At 33.5% G+C, this 18,586-nt stretch overlaps 2 protein-coding genes across 5 annotated transcripts in view; one reads left to right on the top strand and one right to left on the bottom strand.

Moving 5' to 3' along the window:
• pfkfb4b (6-phosphofructo-2-kinase/fructose-2,6-biphosphatase 4b) overlaps positions 1–5,001 on the top strand; it is a 41,608-nt gene extending 36,607 nt beyond the window's left edge. Inside the window, exons 12-15 of one of the 4 annotated variants that reach the window (XM_062037891.1) lie at positions 3,158–3,220; positions 3,290–3,354; positions 3,432–3,563; positions 3,826–5,001. In XM_062037891.1, coding sequence (XP_061893875.1) covers positions 3,158–3,220; positions 3,290–3,354; positions 3,432–3,530 — 227 coding nt within the window. In that variant the 3' untranslated portion in view covers positions 3,531–3,563; positions 3,826–5,001. Of the gene's footprint in view, positions 1–3,157; positions 3,221–3,289; positions 3,355–3,431; positions 3,778–3,825 lie in introns of those variants that run through there. The other 3 variants (XM_062037893.1, XM_062037890.1, XM_062037892.1) reach the window with 3 other exon arrangements.
• A 1,600-nt stretch (positions 5,002–6,601) lies between these two features.
• On the bottom strand, positions 6,602–17,587 carry LOC133643375 (actin-related protein 2/3 complex subunit 4). Its single transcript, XM_062037894.1, has 6 exons — positions 17,485–17,587; positions 11,873–11,991; positions 11,687–11,798; positions 11,510–11,605; positions 6,987–7,157; positions 6,602–6,866 (listed from the first exon to the last, which is right to left on the bottom strand). Exons 1-6 carry the CDS (start codon positions 17,485–17,487, stop codon positions 6,861–6,863), a joined length of 507 nt encoding a protein of 168 aa, XP_061893878.1. The 5' UTR covers positions 17,488–17,587; the 3' UTR covers positions 6,602–6,860.
• Between the last annotated feature and the right edge of the window lie 999 nt (positions 17,588–18,586).

Here is an 18,586-nt window from a genome sequence, read left to right on the forward strand (position 1 = left end):
TTTTTAAAATTGTATTTATTTACTAGCAAGCTGGTCTCACTTTGCTCGACATTTTTAATTCTAAGAGAGACAAAACTCAAATAGAATTTGAAAATCCAAGAAAATATTTTAAAGACTTGGTCTTCACTTGTTTAAATAAATTCATAATTTTTTTTACTTTGCTTCTTATAACTTTCAGAAAGACAATTTTAGAGAAAAAATACAACCTTAAAAATTATTTTAGGATTTTTAAACACATATACCTTTTTACCTTTTAAATTCCTTCCTCTTCTTTCCTGACAATTTAAATCAATGTTCAAGTAAATTTATTTTTTTTATTGTAAAGAATAATAAATACATTTTAATTTAATTCTTCATTTTAGCTTCTGTTTTTTCGACGAAGAATATTTGTGAAATATTTCTTCAAACTTATTATGATTAAAATTCCAAAAAAATTATTCTGGCAAATCTAGAAAATCCATAGAATCACATTTAAATCTTATTTCAAAGTCTTTTGAATTTATTTTAAAAATCTAGAAGAAATAATGATTTGTCTTTGTTAGAAATATAGCTTGGTCCAATTTGTTATATATTCTAACAAAGTGCAAATTGGATTTTAACCTATTTAAAACATGTCATCAAAATTCTAAAATTAATCTTAATCAGGAAAAATTACTAATGATGTTCCATAAAAAGATTCGAATTAGCTAGTTTTTGTCCTTTTTTTCGGTTGAATTTTGAATTTTAAAGAGTCGAAATTGAAAATAAACTGTTTCAAAATTTGTCATTTTTTTCGTGTTTTCTCCTCTTTTAAACCATTCAATTAAGTGTAAATATCATTAATTATTAATAATAACAGAGTTAAAGGTAAATTGAGCAAATTGGCTATTTCTGGCAATTTATTTGTGTATCAAACTGGTAGCCCTTCGCATTAATCACTACCCAAGAAGTAGCTCTTGCTTTCAAAAAGGTTGGTGACCCCTGCTGTAGAGGATACTTATGGAATACTTAGATAATACCTAAAGATAGTTAGGGAATACGTGATGAAACTTAAAGAATACTTAGGGGAGACTTGCATACTTGGGAATAGTTAGTGAATCCTTGAGAATACTAAGAAATAGTTAGTGAGTACTTAGAGGATACTTATGGAATAGTTAGTGAATACTCAAATAATACCTAAAGATACTTAGAAATAGTTAGGGAATACTTGATGAAACTTAAATAATACTTAGGGGAGACTTACATACTTGGGAATACTTAGATAATATTTAGGGGAAATTTAGATAATACTTAGGAATATATAGGAATACTTCGATAATAGGTAGGAATAGCTAGATGGTACTTAGAGAATACTTAGGGATACTTATATAACCTTTAGGAATAGTTAGAAGATACTTAAATACTTATGAATCCTTAGATAATACTTGAATAATTAAAATAGCTTAAGGGATACTTATGAATAGTTAGGAAATACTTAGATAACAGTACTTAGGGGATACTTACATAATAGTCAGGGAATACTTAGATAACACAGTACTTAGGGGATACTTAGGAATAGTTAGTGAATCCTTAGATACTTATGGAATATTTAGATAATACCTAAAGATACTTAGGAATAGTTAGGGAATACTTGATAAAACTTAAAGAATACTTAAGGGAGACTTGCATGGGATACTTGGGAATACTTAGCATTGTCTAAGTTTCCCCTAAATATTACTAAGGAATATATAGGAATACTTTGATAATAGGTAGGAATAGCTAGATAATACCTAAAGATACTTAGGAATAGTTAGGGAATACTTAGATAATACTTAGGGATACTTATATAATCTTTAGGAATAGATAGAGGATACTTAAATACTTATGAATCCTTAGATAATACTTAAGAATACTTGAATAATTAAGATAGCTTAAGGGATACATAGGGGATACTTACATAATAGTTAAGGGAATACTTAGATAACACAGTACTTACATAATAGTTAGGGGATACTTAGATAACACAGTACTTAGGGGATACTTACATAATACTCAGGGAATACTTAGATAACACAGTACTTACATAATAGTTAGGGGATACTTAGATAACACAGTACTTAGGGGATACTTACATAATACTCAGGGAATACTTAGATAACACAGTACTTAGGGGATACTTACATAATACTTAGGGGATACTTACATAATACTCAGGGAATACTTAGATAACACAGTACGTAGGGCATACTTACATAATACTTAGGGGATACTTAGATAACACAGTACTTAGGGGATGCTTACATAATACTTAGGGGATACTTAGATTACACAGTACTTAGGGGATACTTACATAATACTTAGATAACACAGTACTTAGGGGATACTTACATAATACTTAGGGGATACTTAGATAACACAGTACTTAGGGGATACTTACATAATACTCAGGGAATACTTAGATAACACAGTACTTAGGGGATACTTACATAATACTTAGGGGATACTTAGATAACACAGTACTTAGGGAATACTTAGATAACACAGTACTTAGGGGATACTTAGATAATACTTAGGGGATACTTAGATAACACAGTACTTAGGGGATACTTACATAATACTTAGATAACACAGTACTTAGGGGATACTTAGATAACACAGTACTTACAAAATACTTTGGAATAGTTAGTGAATCCTTAGATACTTATGGAATATTTAGATAATACCTAGAGATACTTAGGAATAGTTAGGGAATACTTGATAAAACTTAATACTTTGGGGAGACTTACATACTTAGGGATACTTGGGAATATTTAGGGGAAACTTAGATAATACTTAAGGAATACTTTCATAATACCTAAAGATACTTAGGGATACTTAAATAATACTTAGGAATCCTTAGATAATACTTGAATAATTAACATAGCTTAAGGAATACTGACATAACACAGTACTTAGGGGATACTTACATAATACTTAGGGAATAGGTAAGGAATACTTAGATAACAGTACTTACATAATACTTAGGGAAACATAGATATTATAGCGTTTAGGGGATCTTAGATAATACTTAAGGGATTTTTAAGAATTTGAAATGAATATTTTAAAGGCGATGAGGATTGTGAATGTGTTGTTGATGCAGATTGTCATGTTGGAAACAGGGTTAGTGTTTGTGGTGTGAATGTAAAGCTTTGCTCCACAGATGAGTTGCCTTACCTGAAGTGTCCTCTGCACACCGTGTTGAAACTCACCCCTCTGGCTTACGGTAAATATGAGCGTCCTTCTGACACGCTCGCTCAATAAAGTTCCTGACAAGACTTTGTTTGCTTGCCAGGATGCAAAGTGGAGTCCATCTATTTGGGCGTGGACGCGGTGAACACACACCGAGAGCGACCGCAGGTACGTCACACACACGCAACACCCGAGCGCACGCCTTGAGTCCGCTCGGGTGTTGCGTCATTTTTTTTTTTACCAAGGACGACGCCTCGCTCTCGACTGGCCGACACCAGCAGATAAACACTTTTGAAAACAACGCTGGCACTTTTCCTTTGACTCCTGCCACACCGCATGTTTGAAGAATGTTCTCCTCTTACCTCATCGCCATTCAAGTATTGTTGCTTTCTTTTGTCTTTGTAAACATTTCCATGTCAATATGCAACTGTACAAATAAACTCTCTTGTTTTTATGTGGAGCTTGGTTTGCATTTCTTTTTTCCACTAAAGACATTTAAGTGGTGGTTTTGCTGAGCAACTGACGGTGGTGTGTGTGTGTGTGTGTGTGTGTGTGTGTGTGTGTGTGTGTGTGTGTGTGTGTGTGTGTGTGTGTGTGTGTGTGTGTGTGTGTGTGTGTGTGCGTGCTGTCACCTTTTAGAACATCAACGTGCAGCGCAGCACGGAAGACGCTCTGCAGACCATCCCGGCGCACTTCTGATCCTTCGCTCGAAGCCGGGAACTTCTCTCGCCGACATGAAGACGTTAGCAACCTGATCGGGAGCCAAAAAAAAAAAAAAAAAAAGTCACGTTTGTGCTTTGAAGTGGATGGACTATGAAGTTTGCAGCACTCGTGCGTTTGAGTCATCAGCTTGTTGCACTTTTACAAAGATATTAGAAAAAGCTTGGAATATTTCTATTTTTTCCATGTGGTCGTCTTATAAGCTGTGCAGTCGTCACACAGAAGGAGAATTCAGTGACCTGTGGTGCTTCCTCAACACTACACTTGTGGAAGAAAACATATTTCTACTCATTTGGGATGACTGTGGTTGTCAGGGTGATGACACATAAAGGTCAACTTTGAAGGCGTAAATTAGGGGTGTCAAATGTGCTTCAATATTCTGAAAATTATATACCGTATTTTTCGGAGTATAAGTCGCACCGGCCGAAAATGCATAATAAGGAAGGAAAAAAAACAATAAGTCGCACTGGAGTATAAGTCGCATTTTTTGGGGGAAATGTATTTGATAAAAGCCAACAGCAAGAATAGACATTTGAAAGGCAATTTAAAATAAAGAATAGTGAACAACAGGCTGAATAAGTGTACGTTATATGAGGCATAAATAACCAACTGGTATGTTAACGTAACATATTATGGTAAGAGTCATTCAAATAACTATAACATATAGAACATGCTATACGTTTACCAAACAATCTGTCACTCCTAATCGCTAAATCCCATGAAATCTTATACGTCTAGTCTCTTACGTGAATGACATCAATAATATTAGTTGATATTTTACGCTAATGTGTTAATAATTTCACACATAAGTCGCACCCCCGGCCAAACTATGAAAAAAAACTGCGACTTATAGTCCGAAAAATACGGTAAGTGCATTGTAAGTTACTACACTAATTGACACAATTGCAATGTTACTTTGGACTATTTTTAGCATCTTTGCTGTACAAAAACGGTGAAAATATCTCCGCCTCTTTAATATGTGACTTGTAGTGGAAGATGTTTGGACAACATGACTTATCATTTTCTAAATACGTTTGTGTGTTGAATATTTTAAAGTGAATTTTTATATCATTAAAAAGTTGTAAAAATGTCAAAGCTGCTTCAGTTATTTAAGTTCAGGGTTTCTGGTTTGGTTTTCAAATTGGGCTTTTTTTTTTATCCTTGTTTCAAACTCGGCTTGGGGTGGGTTCATATTAGGGTTTTGAGCTAGGGTTGGGCAAACTAGGATTAGGGTTTATGAAAACTATTTTTCTTACATTTTTTTTGTTATCAATATGATGTGGGACAACAAAACTTGAGATGCGAGAGAACAAAACTTGAGATGAGAAACAACAAAGCTTAAATGCAGGACAACAAAACTTGAGATGCGGGACAACAAAGCTTGAGATGCGAGACAACAAAATGTGAGATACGGGACAACATAGCTGGAGATACGGGACAACAAAACTTGAGGTCTGAGATGCGGGACAACAAAACTTGAGATGTGGGACAACAAAACTTGAGATGCTGGACAATTAAACTTGTGACACGGGAGGACAACAAAGCTTAAGATGCGGGACAACAAAACTTGAGATGCGGGACAACAAAACTTGAGATATGGGACAACACAACTTGAGATATGGGACAACAAAACTTGAGATGCGGCACCACAAAACTTGAGATGCTGGACAACAAAACTTGAGATGCGGAACAACATAGCTAAAGATGTGAGACAACAAAACTTGAGATACGGGACATCAAAGCTTAAGATGTTGATAAACAAAGCTTGAGATACAGAACAACAAAGCTTGAGATGCTGGACAACAAAGCTTGAGATACAGGACAACAAAACTTTAGATGCGGCACAACAAAACTTGAGATGCTGGACAACAAAACTTAAGATGCCGATAAACAAAGCTTGAGATACAGAACAACAAAACTTGAGATACAGAACAACAAAACTTGAGATACAGAACAACAAAACTTGAGATACAGAACAACAAAACTTGAGATACAGAACAACAAAACTTGAGATACAGAACAACAAAACTTGAGATGCCGGACAACAAAGTTTAAGATGCTGGACAACAAAACTTGAGATACAGGACAACACAACTTGAGATACAGGACAACACAACTTGAGATACAGGACAACACAACTTGAGATGATGGACAACACAACTTGAGATACAGGACAACACAACTTGAGATACAGGACAACACAACTTGAGATACAGGACAACAAAACTTGAGATACAGGACAACAAAACTTGAGATACAGGACAACACAACTTGAGATACAGGACAACACAACTTGAGATACAGGACAACACAACTTGAGATACAGGACAACACAACTTGAGATACAGGACAACACAACTTGAGATGCTGGACAACACAACTTGAGATACAGGACAACACAACTTGAGATGCGGCACAACACAACTTGAGATGCTGGACAACAAAAGGCCCCGACCCCCACTTTGGACGCCCCTGCTATAAAGTGTGTGTTATGTGACTAATCAAACAAAAGAATAGATGTGTGTGTGTTATTGCTCACAGGCAGTCAACATTGCATTGCACTTCTGAGCTGCTGTGCTCCTCGCCGCCTCTTCAACATTTGGACGTTATTAACGTTGTGAAATCAGAATATTAATGAAGTCTTACCTTCCTCAATAAAGCGTGTAGACAAAAAGACAGGAAGTTACTATTCATCTTCACTACCATCAAGTGTTTATTTCATCATCTGGGTAATAAATGGGTGGGCTCCTGGTCCTAACAGAACAATAAAATATACATCATTAGACAGAAGGGTCAGGGGAAGAAATGAAAGTACCCTGTGCTCACCACCATGGTAAGAAATGTATGAAAAGAATATTTGTACATATTTATATTGATCCAGGTGTGTGTTGGCTGCTGACATCTTGGTGACGCTGGAGGCCAAGAGTGGAATGTTGTCCACTGGGAAATCTCACTTAGAACTGCAAAACAAGAAATAGTATGTGTTTACTGTAGTTTGGATTGAAGTGTGTATTAATGATGAATGCGGTCAAATAACGTGAACTGAGACAACAAATGGAGGTGAAAAGGTGGACGCTGACATTTTTGAGGAACTCCTCAGCGACGATGCGAGCTCTGGCGTTGACGGACAGTTTCATCTCGCTGATCTCCTTGTCGATCTCCTCCATGAAGTGAATGACAAAGTCCACCAGCTTGTGTTTGTACATCTGCTCCGTGTGGAAGTTGGTGATCAGGAAGCTGATGTCGTAGCCCTGCACACACACACACACACACACACACAATGTAACACACAACTTCATGGGTTGTTATCAATTACACTCTCTCCCTTTTTCCAGTCATAGCCAGCTTTACAGATGCCACATCTGCCCGTGTGTGTGTTGTAGTAATCTCATTCTGATCATAGTGTTCAAGTGATACAGGTGTGTATGATTTGTGCTGATATCAAGGCTGCAATATCAGCATCGTTGGAGCCGTCCCTCACCGCATCACGCTGAAAAGAAGGGTTGCGCGATACACACGATATCATAGATACCGTATTTTTCGGTCTATAAGTCGCTCCGGAGTATAAGTCGCACGGGCCGAAAATGCATAATAAATTAGGGAAAAAACATATATAAGTCGCACTGGAGTATAAGTCGCAATTTTTGGGAAAATGTATTTGATAAAAGCCAACAGCAAGAATAGACATTTGAAAGGTAATTTAAAATAAATAAAGAATAGTGAACAACAGGCTGAATAAGTGTACGTTATATGAGGCATAAATAACCAACTGAGAACGTGCCTGGTAGGGATGATGTTTGATAAGAAATTATCGAGTTCCAGCCTATTATCGAATCCTCTTATCGAACCGATTCCTTATCGATTCTCTTATGGAGTCCAGATAGGTTGTTGTATATGGAAAAAAACACAATATTTGGTTTAACAAAAGCTCACTTTTATTATATAAGAAAACAATTTAATCTAATAAATAAATAAATATTGACTGTTGTTACCCAAAGTATATTAAGTGTGATTTTTCATAAAAACAAATATATACAGTAACACAAAAACAAGCTGTCTCTGTGATCACTATAGGTGTATAAATAATAATATAGTGTTAAATAAAATCAGTCCCTTGGGCACAAAACTGGAAATAATACAGCTCTCCAAAAAGTGCAATTCTGCTGCTATTTGACATAACTGTTTGTTATGATGCTTTGACATTTTTGCACTTTATTTTATTTATTTATTGAAAAAAAATTATATGAAGAGAAAAGTTATTTGCAAATGTGGTTACAATGCTAAAAAATGAAAAGTTAAAGCTAAACAAAAAAGAAATACACTTTATTGAGTTAACATTATTTCTTTATAGGGGGAAAGATGTTATGAGCGAGGGAATATTACAACAACTACACTACCCAGCATGCAACGGGAGTGACGAGCATGCGGTAGCCCCGAAAAGTGTTGTTGTATGTCGTCACCCGGCAGCTAAGAATGAGGTTAAGAGCACGCTGTGACAGTAAACGTCAAGAACTCAGCCAACACGCCTCGTCTGCATTATTTATAATTAGACAGACAACACATCTACAGTGTGATTTTGTAACGTTTACAAGGAAAGAAAAACAAAAGTTAAAAAAGGGAGATATGTTGTATATATATGTATGTGCTGCGGTTGCTTTAAGAACGTTGCGACAGCTGCCGTAAAGGAGGTGCGTTGCTAGCCTGGTTGCTATGTTTCCGGTTGGTCGTAAATGTGTTTGTACCCTGCTCAAATCTCTCAGTAAAGTTATTCATTGGATTATACTTTTTGTTTTGAACTTTATTACACCTTGGAGCGCTTTTTCCCGTCCATTTTTTTCCTGCTTTCCCTATCTGCGCCTAATGACTGAGCTACGTGACGTCATTTCTTGTGATGTCACACGGAGCATTTCTGGTCGGGACGGGATTCGTTCCGAGGGATTCGAATAAAGAACCAACTCTTTTTCTTTACTATAGTGGTCTCGATAACGGGTACCGGTTCTCAAAAAGGGATTTGAGTCCGAGGACTCGGTTCTTTTCTTATCGAACAACCGGGAAAACCGGTTTCGAGTATCATCCCTAGTGCCTGGTATGTTAACGTAACATAAGAGTCATTCAAATAACTATAACATATAGAACATGCTATACGTTTACCAAACAATCTGTCACTCCTAATCGCTAAATCCCATGAAATCTTATACGTCTAGTCTCTTATGTGAATGAGCTAAATAATATTTCATATTTTACGCTAAGGTGTTGTTAATTTCACACATAAGTCGCTCCTGAGTATAAGTCGCACCCAAACTATGAAAAAAACTGCGACTTATAGTCCGAAAAATACGGTATATCATGGGCAAACTTTAATGCTCCCTCAAATCCTCTTTTTTACGGCTACAATCTTCTCAGGCTTACGGAGTGCAACATATTCCACAGTGCTTGTATTATGTATAAGGTAGTATATGGATTCAATTCTAGACTGTGCCAGCTCATTCCAGTGACCGCTACTTCTCAGATATAACACTAGAAGTAAACCTTTATTAAGAGGATAAAATCGTCATCCTAAGTGTGCAAGCTTTAGTACATCTTGTAGAGGCCCGATGAGATTGGAATGAGATTGACAGCTCTATAAAAGAATCAAACTCTTTAAACATTTTTAAAAAGCGTTTTAAGCTAAATTTATTGCGACGTTATGCTTAGTACATTTAGCACACCCCTTATGGTTGAGGAATTCACATTCGTCGCATAATTTTGGTCTTGACCTCTGTATGTGTGATGAGATTATCGCACATCTTCAAGATGCAACCTTTTAATCAAATTTGAATAATAGGATATTGAGACTGATTTGGTGGATTTAAAGATTCCTTTTTTATTTATAAATGACATTGTAGAAGAAGATAACTGCCTTTATTAATTATACATTGGAGAAATTTACTTCATACTGGGTAAACTGGGTCAACTATGTCACGCCCCATAAGCCTGACTTTAATTTTTCAAATTAGGGATTGTACTGCTTTTAAAAAAAAAAAAGGATTACCCGTACTCCCTATATGAGTATATGTATGTATGTATGTATATATATATATATATATATATATATACATATATATATATATATATATATATATATATATACATATACACATATATATATATACATATACACATATATATATATATATACATATACACATATATATATATATATATATATATATACATATACACATATATATATATACATATACACATATATATATATATATATACATATACACATATATATATATATATATATATATATATATATATATATATATATATATATATATATATATATATATATATATATATATATATATATATATATCTGTTTATATTTTATTTCTGATTATCATTATTATTATTATTAATGTATTATTATTTATTTTTTGTTTATTTAATTGATGTATTTGTAGATAATACTTTGTTTTTTTGCAGTTTCTTTCCTTTTTGGGGGGGGCGGTGGGTGGTATGGTTGGGATATAAACCAAAAATATTTTGACATTTAGGGCATACAACAGATATATGATGTATGTGAATATGATGTAATGGATAGGAATGTCTAATGCTGTATGTCAATAAAAATAAAATAAATGACATTGTAAATGGGTATTTGGTGGGTAGATTTTGAAATGTATTGTATGATGATGTATATTTTAACTGCGGGTCCCTGTCCATAAGCTGTGTGCTTCTAGGGATGACCTTTTTTAGACTTAGACTTCATTTTTTTGGTCATTCAAATTTGAACTTTACAGTACAGATAAGAACGAAATTTCGTTGCATTAGCTCATGGTAGTGCAGGATAAAAAAAGCAATAAGGTGCATGTATAAATAAATAGATTACTGTACAGATAAATATATTGCACTTTTACATATGCATCCACGTTTTTGGATGTATGTTACATTGTCTTTTTATTCCAGCGAGTTAATCCATTTTGGGGGGAAGGTTTTGCAGAACAGACTCTGATATTAACAAAAGAAACAATAATGAAATACAAAACTATGTTTGTCTGTAAATAAAAAAATTACAAATAAATAAAAATGGTGTTTTATTTTAGCTTGTCCCAAATTTTATCTGAGTGGGATTTTAAATGTTTTATTCCTTTTTATGGGGAACTTTTGAGTACCGGTACATGTACCGGTACTATTTTGTGATCTTGGCAATGTTTGTGATGCTTGTTATGTGGTCGGTCTTTGTATTGCATATCTAAGATGTTACTTTCTTTGTATGTTAAAATGGATAGCCTGATCTTGCTGGTTGCAAAACAAGTTTACCTTCGAGTACTAATAAAGTAACGTAACCTAACCTAGCGCGTGTTCTGTCTATGTTACTATACTGGATTAAAGCGGTACAAAGGTGACATGTGGGTGTTATTTCTCATCTAAAGGGCTTTTATAACGTGAACATCCATTTAGGGAGTCGTAAACAGTTTTTTAGGACAATATTTGATTTATAATGAATAATTTCTACTTCACGAAAATTAATTTACCACGGTCAGGCTGGAAACCAATTAAGAGCGACAAACGAGGGGTTGAATGTTGTAAAGATAAGTTGAGATCTCCTCACCTCCACTGGTTTCCTCCTGAGGATAAAGAAGTTCTCGGCTCTCATCATCATGAAGCGCATGAATTTGTGGCACAGAATCTTCTCAATCTCGTCTGCCTGGTTGTGTCGTGGAGATACTTGTCGTCATGGTGACACACGTACACATTTTTTTTTAAAGCCGTTTGGGTTGATGCTCACCTGCTTGACGGCGATGCTGACTCGGACCGAGTTGATGGAGCCCTCGATCAGAACTTTCTCCTTGTCGTTGCGGCTGATGACGACAGGCTGCAGGAGGAGTTCTTTACTACTCCTGGAGGAGGACATCGGGGAGGGTTGAATGTTGTGTTGTTTGTTCATGGCACCTCCCAGAAGCATGAGACTCACCGCACTTCCACCTCAGGCTTGTTGTGTCTCTCCACCACCTGGGAGGAGAAGTTCTCCAGGCACAAGGCGGCCTGCAGGGTGGCCCGCACAGCGTTCAGATAGGGTCGCAAAGTGGCCGTCTAAGGGAGGACAGATAACACTGATTAGTCCAATTAGGTTCATTAGGTCTTCAAATAATTATGCAATTCTTTATTCTTGTATGTTTATTTCTGTACCTGACAGTTTCGGCTATAAATATATACAAATAAACACACATGTCTGGCTATAAGAATAAAACATTGGAACAACACTGATGACCAGACAATGCTCATGATAAACATACAACTTTTCATCATTTCTTTCTTCTGTCTTTAATAGACTGCACTACTTGGCAACAGCCAGCAGAGGGCGCTGTTGATTCCTTCTCAACCAATACATGAATGACATTCTTTTCTTTTTTTTGTAAGTGTGAGCGTGTATGTGTGACAAAATATATATTTAAAAAATATATATATTTAATAGCATTAGACATAATGATAATAATATACACTTGTATATAATTAATATTAATATATATTTATAAAAATACATAATATTTAATAGACCACCACATATATTAAAAAATCGGTTAATATTATGTTTTTAATTGTTGGGTTTGATTTTCTTTTTTAGTTATTTAAAAACTGAAATTTTCAGGATTTTTAAATCTGTTTTATATATATACATACATACATACATACATACATACATACATACATACATACATATATATATATATATATGTATATATATATATATATGTATATATATATATATATATATATACATATATATGTATATATACGTATATATGTATATATATACGTATATATGTATATATATATATATGTATATACATATATATGTATATATATATATATATGTATATATATATATATATATACATATATATATATATACATACATACAGGTAAAAGCCAGTAAATTAGAATATTTTGAAAAACTTGATTTATTTCAGTAATTGCATTCAAAAGGTGTAACTTGTACATTATATTTATTCATTGCACACAGACTGATGCATTCAAATGTTTATTTCATTTAATTTTGATGATTTGAAGTGGCAACAAATGAAAATCCAAAATTCCGTGTGTCACAAAATTAGAATATTACTTAAGGCTAATACAAAAAAGGGATTTTTAGAAATGTTGGCCAACTGAAAAGTATGAAAATGAAAAATATGAGCATGTACAATACTCAATACTTGGTTGGAGCTCCTTTTGCCTCAATTACTGCGTTAATGCGGCGTGGCATGGAGTCGATGAGTTTCTGGCACTGCTCAGGTGTTATGAGAGCCCAGGTTGCTCTGATAGTGGCCTTCAACTGTTCTGCGTTTTTGGGTCTGGCATTCTGCATCTTCCTTTTCACAATACCCCACAGATTTTCTATGGGGCTAAGGTCAGGGGAGTTGGCGGGCCAATTTAGAACAGAAATACCATGGTCCGTAAACCAGGCACAGGTAGATTTTGCGCTGTGTGCAGGCGCCAAGTCCTGTTGGAACTTGAAATCTCCATCTCCATAGAGCAGGTCAGCAGCAGGAAGCATGAAGTGCTCTAAAACTTGCTGGTAGACGGCTGCGTTGACCCTGGAAAAAAGAGCTGGACTGCTGCTGAGTGGTCCAAAGTCATGTTTTCTGACGAAAGCAAATTTTGCATTTCCTTTGGAAATCGAGGTCCCAGAGTCTGGAGGAAGACAGGAGAGGCACAGGATCCATGTTGCCTGAAGTCTAGTGTAAAGTTTCCACCATCAGTGATGGTTTGGGGTGCCATGTCATCTGCGGGTGTCGGTCCACTCTGTTTCCTGAGATCCAGGGTCAACGCAGCCGTCTACCAGCAAGTTTTAGAGCACTTCATGCTTCCTGCTGCTGACCTGCTCTATGGAGATGGAGATTTCAAGTTCCAACAGGACTTGGCGCCTGCACACAGCGCAAAATCTACCCGTGCCTGGTTTACGGACCATGGTATTTCTGTTCTAAATTGGCCCGCCAACTCCCCTGACCTTAGCCCCATAGAAAATCTGTGGGGTATTGTGAAAAGGAAGATGCAGAATGCCAGACCCAAAAACGCAGAAGAGTTGAAGGCCACTATCAGAGCAACCTGGGCTCTCATAACACCTGAGCAGTGCCAGAAACTCATCGACTCCATGCCACGCCGCATTAACGCAGTAATTGAGGCAAAAGGAGCTCCAACCAAGTATTGAGTATTGTACATGCTCATATTTTTCATTTTCATACTTTTCAGTTGGCCAACATTTCTAAAAATCCCTTTTTTGTATTAGCCTTAAGTAATATTCTAATTTTGTGACACACGGAATTTTGGATTTTCATTTGTTGCCACTTCAAATCATCAAAATGAAATGAAATAAACATTTGAATGCATCAGTCTGTGTGCAATGAATAAATATAATGTACAAGTTACACCTTTTGAATGCAATTACTGAAATAAATCAAGTTTTTCAAAATATTCTAATTTACTGGCTTTTACCTGTATATACATATATATGTATATATATATATATACGTATATATATACATATATATATATATACATATACATATATACGTATATATATATATATATATATACACATATATATATATATATATATATATATATATATATATATATATATATATATATATATATATATATATATATATACATATATATGTATATATATATATATATATACATATATATATATATATATATACATATATATATATATATATATATATATATATATATATATATATATATATGTATATATATATATATATATGTATATATATATATATATATACATATATATGTATATATATATATATATATATATATATATATATATATATATATATATATATATATATATATATATATATATATATATATGTGTATATATATATATATATATGTATATATATATATATATATATACACATATATATATATATACACATATATATATATATATATATATATATATATATATATATATATATATATATATATATATATATATATATATATATATATATATACATATATATGTATATATATATATATATATATATATATATATATATATATACATATATATGTATATATATATATATATATATATATATATAACTGAAATTTTCAGGATTTTTCAAAATCAGATTTTTTAAAAATCTGTTCTATATATATATATATATATATATATATATATATATATATATATATATATATATATATATATATATATATATATATATATATATATATATATATATATATATATATATATATATATATATATATATATATATATATATATATATATATATATATATATAGAACAGATTTTAAAAAATCTGATTTAAAAAAATCCTGAAAATTTCAGTTATATACAGTGGGGCAAAAAAGTATTTAGTCAGCCACCCATTGATTGTCAATGGGTGGCTGACTAAATACTTTTTTGCCCCACTGTATAAATATATATATATATATATAACTGAAATTTTCAGGATATATATATATATATATATATATATATATATAGAACAGATTTTTAAAAATCTGATTTTAAAAAATCCTGAAAATTTCAGTTATATATATATATATATATATATATATATAGAACAGATTTTTAAAAATCTGATTTTAAAAAATCCTGAAAATTTCAGTTATATATATATATATATATATATATATATATATATATATATATATATATATATATATATATATATATATATATATATATCAGATTTTTTTAAATCTGGGGCCGTACTTATCAAGCTTCTTAGAGTGCCATTTTACACTTAAGTCCTGAGAATTTGCGAAATTTAGTCCTACTCTCAAACTTAAGAATAAAAGCTTTTTATCAACGTTCTTAAGTCTAAGAATCACTCCTACTCTCCACGATATTTAAGAGACCTTCAGAGGTGTCTTAAGTGGTTAGGAGTTGCCAGCAGGGGATGGCACTGAGGCGAGAGAGATGTGCGCGAACGTTCAGGGAACAGAACAATGTTTGTTTTTTTTGATGACGAGCAGCTGATCAAACAGTATCGTTTAGACAGAGCGGATATTATTTTTGTCACAGATTTAATACTTTTCCATTCCTTGTTGATTTCTGCATGTGGCTGCAGTGGGCTAGTATATATAGAGCCACCTACACCAGTTTCAAATTAGTTGCCTAATTAATGAATTGGAAAGAAAATGTTACGACAGTAGCGTATGTGTGTGGCCGTGAGGTGAGTGACGTCAGTGAGTGTGTGGGCGAGAGAAGAGAGGGAGCGGTAGCGTGAGTGCCGGCGGGGACTAGTTTGTTTTGTATTATTTTGCAGTTTATTGTCAAAATATACACTCCCATTGTCCAATTAAATATTTCCAAGATATTTCTTTATTCTTAGACAACGGATTCCCTTCCGTGATTGGTCATTTCTATGGACACAGAAATGACGTCACCTAAAATTCCGTTTACGGCACATAGTAATGTCGTAATTCAGCTCTGAGTGTGACACTTAAGATTCAGTCCTACACTTCGCTGAAAGTGTGAGTAAGACGCTTGATAACTAACTTTTAAGTGCAGCTTTCAGCGAAGAATTTATTTACTCTTAAGTCAACTCTTAGCAGACTTCTTAGGAGTAATTCTAAGAAGCTTGATAAGTACGGCCCCTGTTATATATATATATATATATATATATATATATATATATATATATATATATATATATATATATATATATATATATATGATATATATCATACAATGTATTAATATGATCCACTTCAAGAAACTCTTCAAACTTAAAGTGTTTATAAAGTACAAAGAAGAAGAACCATGATAAACATTCTGAATTAATTTCATCCATCCATTCATTTTCTAGATAATCTCACTCATCTCACCGTATGGAATATAACTCACTTCACCAATTATTTATTTATTTTTATTGTTCTTACTTATGGAGTATATTGTGAATAAATTGAGAACAGGAAGTGAACAAAAGTGTTAGCAACTGCTATGTAAAAGGAAAAAGGGGCAGGATTAAATAAACTCTGCTTCTTCCTACTCCTTTTCGAACATGTTGAATAGAGAAACTGGAAATTGTGACGCATCATGTTGTATGCATGCATGCATGTTCCAAACAAACTCAACTCAACTTATTTATCAAGATAAGAGTTAAATGTAGTTTGATGAACATTAATCAGAGGTGTTGCAATCAAAGCAGGAAACTGACAGCTGGCTACTAAAGCAGCTGTTAGCTTTAGCTTGCATTGACTCTTCCTCTTTCCCGGCAGCAAACGGACCACGACGTTATCAAACTTTACTGTATAGAACATTATAACCCACGAAAGGCAAATATAGACCATTTGTGAATGTAAAGTATTTTGACTAATGAATGAATGAATGAATGAATGAATGCGACTAATAGAGGGCCGTCTAGCTAAAGTGTTAGCTTGCTACCTTACCAGCATGTTTTAATAAGACCAGTGGATAAATTCACTTTTATGTCCATCAAAACACACATTTAATTACTAATAAACTACCAAATAGTCACTAAATAGTAATACATGTCGAACTTAGCTTACCATTTTTGTGTGAGGAGAGGTAGCTACAGGCGGAAGTAGCTTCTTCTTCTTCTTCGTGGTTGTTCACGGCGGTTGCCAACTAAGTTAGTGCATTACCGCCACCCTCCGGATATGAATGGTATGTTTTTATTTTCATATATAAAAACAAATAGTGTCAGTCCAGGCCAGGGCAATTATTTTGACTCTGGGGGCCACATTTAGAGAAAAAAATGTGTCTGCGGGCCGGTATATCTATTTTTAGGGACACTAATACAAAACTTCACAATAATGTCTGATTGAATGCTAAAAACGTTATGACAGACCGCCTTAAAAAACGTTAATGGAAATTTTAAATTTTTCTATGAAGGATAAAACACTGAATATTGACCTAATATGAACGTCACACCCCCTTTCGATCGACATATTTCGATGCAACAAAAATGCAACAGTGGAATATGAACGCGAAGGGTACAAAATAAATCCACCTACAATCTGACATATCTGATATATCACTAAGCTTTAGAACTTTGTTGTGAAAATCTCCTGTGGAAACGCTTCCCGCCCACACTGCTTGGTGCCTCGTCTGAGCTGCTGTGATGTAGATTACCATATTAACTAGAGATGCCGATAAATGCTTTAAAATGTAATATCGGAAATTATCAGTATTGTTTTTTTTTATTATCGGTATCGTTTTTTGTTTGTTTGTTTTTTTAATTAAATCAACATAAAAAACACAAGATACACTTACAATTAGTGCACCAACCCAAAAAACTCCCTCCCCCATTAATTCACACAAAAGGGTTGTTTCTTTCTGTTATTAATATTCTGCTTCCTACATTATATATCAATATATATCAATACAGTCTGCAAGGGATACAGTCCGTAAGCACACATGATTGTGCGTGCTGCTGGTCCACTAATAGTACTAACCTTTAACAGTTCATTTTACTCATTTTCATGAATTACTAGTTTCTATGTAACTGTTTTTATATTGTTTTACTTTCTTTTTTATTCAAGAAAATGTTTTTAATTTATTTAATTTTTTTAATTTGAAAAAAAAGGACCTTATCTTCACCATACCTGGTTGTCCAAATTAGCCATAATAATGTGTTAATTCCACGAC

This window comes from Entelurus aequoreus, linkage group LG26, assembly GCF_033978785.1.
Source record: "Entelurus aequoreus isolate RoL-2023_Sb linkage group LG26, RoL_Eaeq_v1.1, whole genome shotgun sequence".
NCBI classification, from domain to species: domain Eukaryota; kingdom Metazoa; phylum Chordata; class Actinopteri; order Syngnathiformes; family Syngnathidae; genus Entelurus; species Entelurus aequoreus.

Bases quoted from the DNA above. Each gene is read 5' to 3' on its own strand.
- LOC133643375 (XM_062037894.1), bottom strand. The intron at 11,606-11,686 runs GTGAGCATCAAC...CGACACAACCAG, and splicing joins TCAGCATCGCCGTCAAGCAG to GCAGACGAGATTGAGAAGAT. The intron at 7,158-11,509 runs GTGAGGAGATCT...GTGTGTGTGCAG, and splicing joins TCAGGAGGAAACCAGTGGAG to GGCTACGACATCAGCTTCCT.